Source organism: Chlamydotis macqueenii, chromosome Z, assembly GCF_036417535.1.
Source record: "Chlamydotis macqueenii isolate bChlMac1 chromosome Z, bChlMac1.mat, whole genome shotgun sequence".
Lineage (NCBI taxonomy): Eukaryota > Metazoa > Chordata > Aves > Otidiformes > Otididae > Chlamydotis > Chlamydotis macqueenii.
In genome coordinates, this window is record NC_141593.1 from 84,426,914 (window position 1) to 84,433,980 (window position 7,067).

General features: G+C 57.4%; 1 protein-coding gene across 1 annotated transcript; it reads left to right on the plus strand.

The window, feature by feature from the left end:
• The first annotated feature begins 418 nt into the window (after positions 1-418).
• Positions 419-6,454, plus strand: LOC147596502 (dynein regulatory complex subunit 4-like). Its single transcript, XM_086771458.1, has 11 exons — positions 419-505; positions 1,775-1,972; positions 2,169-2,375; positions 2,668-2,722; positions 3,124-3,329; positions 3,603-3,770; positions 4,107-4,193; positions 5,183-5,392; positions 5,730-5,795; positions 6,116-6,291; positions 6,403-6,454. The coding sequence occupies exons 1-11, from the start codon at positions 491-493 to the stop codon at positions 6,452-6,454; spliced, it is 1,440 nt and encodes a 479-aa protein (XP_086627584.1). The 5' UTR covers positions 419-490.
• Positions 6,455-7,067: the final 613 nt, after the last annotated feature.

A 7,067-nucleotide genomic window follows, 5' to 3' on the forward strand; every position in this document is an offset into this window, starting at 1 on the left:
CTCTCTCCAGATGCGCGTTCCCATTGCCTTGGAGACCACAGTGTGAGTGGCAGCAGCCATGGTGAGAGCAGGGCCTGAGCTTGTCCTGGGCCCAGCCCTGGGGAGGGAGCCCCTCAGCGCCATGCCCAGGCCTGTGATGCTGCTCCCGAGCCCTTCTTTTGGGTACGGGCATTCTGGGCTTCGCTTTGGGCCAGCAGTGGCTGGGTATGAGCCGTGGCTGTGCTGGAGGCTGTCAGGGGCTTCCAGGCCCCTTCCACGGACCCTGGCTCCCTGTCCCCCTCCTCACCCTGTCCCAGCCATGAGAGCAGGGACATTTGGTGGCCTGGGCTGCTGTGGGAGCTCTGAGCAGCACAGTTTCTTCCCAGCACCTGAGCCATGCACACACCTCGTGTGTTTTGCTTTCTCTCCTTAGGCACCCAAAAAGAAAGGCGGGAAAAAAGGGGAAGAAAGCAAAACTCCAGCAGTGGTGGATGCTTTGTCCCCGCAGGAGATGAGCAAGGAGCAGGTGAGAGAGCCCTCATCTTCCACACCAGTCCCGCTTAGGAAGCCCAGCTCAGCACCTGGCTCCGGCAATGACAGGTGGCGGAGGGTGACAGAGACAAGCAGCTGAGGATCATTTCCCTGCCTGATGGCCAGCTGTGCTGGTGAGGGATTCTCACTGGTCCTGGAAGGAGCAGCCCCCTCGTCCCATCCTCCCTTCTGCTGGTCCGGCCCACTCTGCTCTCCAGCCCTGTGCCCTCCCTGTCTTCTCCCCGACTCCATAACTCCGGCAGCCTGCTCAGCCAGCTGATGGCTCAGCTGGGAGCTCTGTGATGGCAGCCTGCTGTGCTCTTGCTCGCGGCACCCTCAGTTGCTCCAAGTCCCCTTGTTTTGCCCAGTGTCCTACCAACAGAGGAGCAGATGGCCCTGGGCTGGGGACCTTGCTCCTTGGGAAAGATCTTGCACATCTCAGAGCAAGCAGCATGCCCAGGTGGCCAAGAAGGCCTACAGCATCCTGGATTGTCTCAGAGAGTAGCCAGGATAATTAGGGCAGTGATCGTCCCCTGTAGTCAGCACTGGTGAGGCCGCACCTCCAGTGCTGTGTTCACTTTTGGGCCCCTCACTGAAAGAAAAACATTGAGGTGCTGGAGCACACCCAAAGGAGAGCAACGACGCTGGTGAAGGGTCTGGAGCCCGAGTCCTGTGCTGGAGAAAAGGAGGCTGAGGGGAGATCTTAGTGCTCTCTACAACTACCCGAAAGGAGGTTGGAGCAGAGAGGTTGTGGGTCTCTTCTCCCAAGTAAGAAGTGGTAGGGTGAGAGGAAACCACCTTCACCCAAAGGGTTCTCAAGCATTGGAACAGGCTGCCCAGAGAAGCAGTGGAGTCACCACCCCCAGAGATATTTAAAAGGCACGCAGATGTGCTGCTTAGGGACATGGATTGGTGGTGGCCTTGGCAGTGTTGAGATAACGGTTGGACTCAGTGATATTCAAGGTCTTTTCCAACCTAAACGATTCTATGATTTGATTCTACAAATCAGTAGTATTTAGGCACCTGGGAATGGTGTTACTCCTTTTCCAGGGGCTGATGGGTTCTGTCAGGCCCTGGGCAACCCCCACAGTCCCCAGATGTCCCTGTGTCAGGGCCCGTCCCCTTCTCTCCTGCGCGCCTCCATCCCATTGATGGCCACTGTGGTCTGCCAGGTTTGTGACATGGCTTGCCACGGGTGTCTTGTGGAGGTGTCTGTCTGAGGCCTCTTTTTTCCCCTCCCTGGCTCTTCCCCTTGGCTTTGCAGCTGGAGAAGCATGTTGCGCGTCTGCGGGAGGAGCTGGACCGGGAACGGGAAGAGCGCAACTATTTCCAGCTGGAACGTGACAAGTTTCACAGCTTCTGGGAGATGACCCGCCGGCAGCTGGAGGAGCAGAAAGCAGAGTTGCGGAAGAAGGAGTGGGAGATGAAGGAGGCGGAGGAGCAGCAACAAGTGGAGCTGAAGGTGGGAGGGCAGGAGGCTGGGAGATGTTGTGAGTGCCCCAAGCTCTGTCTGAGCCTTGGGCAGCTCTGAGGAGGTGAGGGAAGGGCTAGAGGAGGAGAAGCTGGGTGAGATGCAACCCAGACGCGTCACAGATAAAAATCCCAGGTCCACATGTCTCCTGCAGAAGCCCCTCACCCAGTCTGTAGCTTGTCTTTAGGTTTACAAGCAGAAGGTGAAGCACTTGTTGCACGAACACCAAGAAAACCTCACCGAGCTGAAGGGGGAGGGCACCCTGTCCGTGAAGCGGGCCCAGAAGGATCACTGGGCCCAGGAGATGGAGCTGAGGAAGGACATGCGTTCCATGAAAATGGAGCTGAAGGAGCAGGAGCTGGCCAGTGAGGAGGCACTGAAAAACATGCACCTGGTAGGTCCCTGGCCGGGCCGGAGCCATGTATGAGCCGTGTGCATCTGCTGCAGAGGGAGGTGGTGGGGCTGCGGAGAAGGGCTTCCTGGGGCTCCCAGCTCCTGCGAAATCCCCCTCCTGCAACGGAGAGCTGTGAGAGCTGCTGGAGAACCCATGAGCTGCCGTGTGCAGAGATAACGTGGGACTGGCACCACAGCAGGGGCCTTTCCCAGGGAGCAGGAGGGAATCCTTCAGGATGCAGCTGCCTGAGGATTTGATTATGTGTCTCTGACATGTAGCTTCTCCCTAACAGAAACAAGAGGAGGAGATCACCCAGCTGCACAACAACTTTGAGAGACAGGTGAAAGGTGAGTCCGTGCGCGTAGCTCCTGCGTGACCTCCCTTTGTCAGTGTGCCAGGGGAGGCTTCTCCGAGCTCTGCTGTGCTGCCGGGCTCCGTGGCAGAGCCTCGAGCAGAAAGGGGGATGGGTTTCCCTCCAGTTCTGGCTTGTTTTCCCCGAGTTCTGGACAGTTTTCCCCAAGTTTCCAGAGGGTGCAGGCAGGGCGCCTGTTGCTCTGCTCTCCGTGGTCCCAGTGTAGCTGCTCCGCACACTGGTGGCAGCTGTGGTGACACTGCTAACAAGTGTCTTGAACTCCAGTGATGCCACAGTGGCACACGCCACTCTGGCACCTCACCTATTAATGGCACTGGGGCATGTTACGTGCGATCTCCAGGAGGTCCTCACTCAGCTCTCTGTGTGCTCCCCCAGAGATCAAGGCCAAGTACACCAACAAGATGGAAGTGCTGCGGGACGAGCTTGACTTGTGTAGAACGACCGAGGTCCACAAAGTGGAGGAGGGGAAGAACACCCAGATTGATGAGCTGATGAGGAACCACGAGAAAGCCTTCCGTGACATCAAGGACTACTACAATGATATGCGTGACAAAAACATGGCGCTCATAGACTTGCTCAAGGTACTGCCTGCCCCCCTGCCTCAGCCTGCCTGGCCTGCAGTGTCACCATTCCAGCAATGGACCGCTCCTGTGAGGATTTCACCCAGGTCTGGCCGGTTCCCAGGCGGCCGTGTGGGTGCTGCTACTCTCCCGAGGGTCTGCTGCCATTCCAGGAGTGAAGCTCTTGAGCACAGGGTCTTGCTGGGCCAGCAGCAGGAGGGTGTCTGGAGGGTTGGGGAAGCCCTGAGGACCTGGGCAGCCCCCAGGAGTTGGCACTTGTGTTTCCAAGAACAGGAGCAGATGGAGGAGATGAAGAAGAAAGGGAATCGCTTGGAAAAGGAGAAGGCACGTGTGCTGCTCCAGAACAAGCAGCTGAAGGAGCCCCTGCAGCAGGCCCGCGAGCAGCTGTCTGAGCTGCAGAAGAAGTTGGCCAACTATGACAAGGACAAGGAGGCCCTGAGGGTGAGTGCCAGCCCTGTCCTCTCCCCAGTGGCCCTGGCTCTGTCCTGGAGGCAGCCGCTCAGCAGTGACCTCTGCCACTCGGCTTGGCCAGATCCCTGAGCAAAGTCCTCCGAGTTCCTTTGGGCTTCGCTGGGTGCTTGTACGATCTCAAATGGCACTCCGGTAGCGAGAAAGTAGAGTCGCCTCCACAGCAGAGAGGAAAGGGTGTTGGTGCGGGTACTGCTTCTTTTTTCTCACCCATTTCTCTTTGCTGGTCACTCTCCTGCCTTGCCCGAACGTGTCCCCCACACCTCCCAGAGAAACCTGTGCTTTTTAACTGCCCCTTCCCACTCGCAGAACATCAGAGCCCATCTGAAACTCACCCAGAAGGAACTGAAGGCTCTTCAGTGGGAACACGAGGTCCTGGAGCAGAGGTTCAGCAAGGTGAGAGCTGCAGATGGGTCTGGGCATCCCACTTCCCTCTCCAAAACCCTGGCCCCTCCGCAGAGGGCTGGTCATGGGGACTGAGCAGAGAGTTTGTGCTTAGCCAAGGGCTTTCAGAAGATCTGATCCAGAGCCCTGAGATAACTGCTACTTCCAGTGAAGCTTCTCACAGCTTTGGCATCTTCCACTCAGCTCAGCAGACAGGCCTGGCCTTGTACTTGGCTAAGCAATCGCGCACGCTCAGGTAGTCCCCTCCCAGCCAGGGAGCCACTGGCTGCAGCAGCAGTTCTGGAGCAGAGCTGTGGCGAGGGATTGTCATGGGTCAGCACCCCCGGTGGGAGCTCGCTCCCTCCTTCTGCTGGCATTTGGGGGTTGCTTCCCTTGTTTGCCATGCGGGAGTGGCTCGGGATGAGTCCCATTGTCTGAGTTCTCCCAGACTCAGCCTCTCCCCCTCCCAGCGAAGATAAATCTCTGGAGGCAAGAAGAGAGCTTGTTTGTAATTAGCAGAAATCCTCAGGAACAGGAAGACTGGTCTGAGGCCTTGTTATCGATCCATCATGAAGGCAGCAACATATTAATTGCATTCCAAAATAAGCTGTGGTGGAGAAATTGTGTCCTAATTAGGACACTTCTTAACCAGCTGTGAGCCAGGGACTCCTGCCAGCTGCGAGGAGAGGAGAGACCCTTGTGTGCTGTGGGGCCCCCTCTGAAGTGTAAACCAGTGCCCATCCAGCCATTCTGCTGTCAGAGGTGTCTCGGGCCTGGAGGGGAGGCGAGAGCAGAAGTGTGGGTGCTGAGGGAGTGCCAGCCATGAAGGGAGGGAGGGAGAGAAGCTGTGCTCCAGCACCTGCCTTCCTGTGGGCTGCAGGTGCCATGGGGAATGGCCAGGCCGTGGCTGGAGCAGGCAGGGCCAAGCCACCAGACCTGTCTGGTGCTGGCCCGGGGTTGCCGCCAGCCCGGGTGTGAAGGCACGCTGTCTTTGGGAGCAGGTGCAGGCGGAGCGAGATGAGCTCTATCAGAAGTTCACCCAAGCCACAGAAGAGGTGCAGCAGAAGACGGGCTTCAAGAACTTGCTCCTAGAGCGCAAGCTGAAAGGGCTCCTCAGCATGGTGGAGAAAAAGGATGTGGAGCTCAGTGAGGCCTTTGCAGCCTCCAACCTCGACCCGGATGCCCTCTTCTTGGTCTCCAGCAAGCTGGAGGTACTGTGTGGGGCCCGGTGAGGGCTGGCCTTGGAGGGCAGAGGCTGCCTTATGGTGAAAGCTGACCCTGAGCCATGCAAGCCCTCGTCCTCCGTGGCTGAAGCTGCCATGTCACTCATCCATGTCCCTCACCTCTGCCTGGGGCTGGCTGTCCCTGGCAGTTCTGGCTGGAAGGACATAGAGCGGTGGCCACCTGTCAGGCTGTACTGCAAGCTAAGTCCTGCTGCCAGCTCGGCCGCTGCACAGCAGCTCCTCTGTGCACTCTGTCACACTGCTCACAGCCGCCGTGTCCCCAGGGCCGTGTAGCTGTTGCCTGATGCACCATCTCCCTTTGCAGGACTTGGTCAGTTCGAAGAACACCACCATCAGGCAGCTGCAGCTGCAGCTAGCCCAAGTCTGCAAGGTGAGGGAAGGGGATGAAGCTTCCCTGAGCCCTGCAGGTCAGGGCTGGGGCCTGGTGGGTGCTGGCTGTGGCTTGGTGGGGTGGAAATGGGAATTTCTACTCCCAAGCCTTGCACCAAGTGGATGGAAGGGAACTTCCAGCAGGCCGGCTGAGCTGCTTCATGGCCTGGGCAGGAGCCAGCCCAGGCTGCGGTTTCCCCTGCAAAGGAAGGCATTTTGGGGTCCTCTCCATGCAGGGAGGTGCAGAGCGTCCATGGCAAGGCAGGGAGGTGCTGGGCTGGAGCTCGGTATCAGGCTGAGCATGGGACGCTTCTCTTGCAGGCACACAATGACATGCTGCACACGTTGGAGGCCAAGCTGAGAGCCTTTGGGATCCCCGTGGACAACCTGGGCTTTAAGCCACTGGCGAGCCCCGTGCTGGGGCAGGTGCTGGGACAGGGCCCTGCGGGACTCATCGCTGTGCCCTCCTGGCGCCAGCTGGCGCGAAGGGACCCGCTGTGCCGTGCAGGGCCTCATTGGTGCTCCGCGACAATAAACAGAGCCCAGTGAGCCTTTGGCTCACTGTAGTCACATAGGGTAAATTTTGTATGAAATCTATGTGCCCTTAGAGGGAACACGGAGTCTCAGAACTGCTACAACATCTCGTTTGTTAGCAGTTAGCCCAGCATGTCTGGGGTGATTAAGAAGAGTGGTAGAACAAAGGCAGGCCTCAAACCCCAGCTGTGAAGATAGGCCCTGAGCCATCACTTTGGAGCCAGAAAATCAAGGAAAACGCGACCTGTTCCCAAGACCACGGATGGAGATTTTAAGGAAGGGTTCCGCCAGAGAATTTGAGGAGGGCCCACTCTGACAACCCCCAAGACCACCAGAAGACCCTTGACTCAAAAGACTGAGCATGCACAAGTGGGTGGGGAATATTACAATGGTTTTCAGGAAAACTGATGATTATGTATTAGTGTTCAGGGAATTATTAATGATGATGTATGAAATCACTAAATAGATTCTGTCCAGATTTTCAGACCGGCATGTATGCTGGGTGGAAGGATCCCCCGTGCATCCAGCGCTGCAACAAAGAATGCTGCTTCTTAATGCTATATTGCTGTTCAGGAGTTTGATTCCCGATTTTGGTGACACAGCTACTGGAGAAATGAGGGAAAAGGTCATGCCAGCATCAGTCCCTGCGACCACTGACTCACCAACCCTCTACTTCATTCCTACCACTGATTTAAAAGAAATGGGGGGAGTAACAGGACTGAGTGCGCGTAGGAATTGA

Excerpts from the sequence above, each read along its gene's own strand:
- LOC147596502 (XM_086771458.1), top strand. Across the intron at positions 2,376-2,667 it reads CACTGAAAAACATGCACCTG|AAACAAGAGGAGGAGATCAC; the intron begins GTAGGTCCCTGG and ends TCTCCCTAACAG. Across the intron at positions 2,723-3,123 it reads CTTTGAGAGACAGGTGAAAG|AGATCAAGGCCAAGTACACC; the intron begins GTGAGTCCGTGC and ends GTGCTCCCCCAG.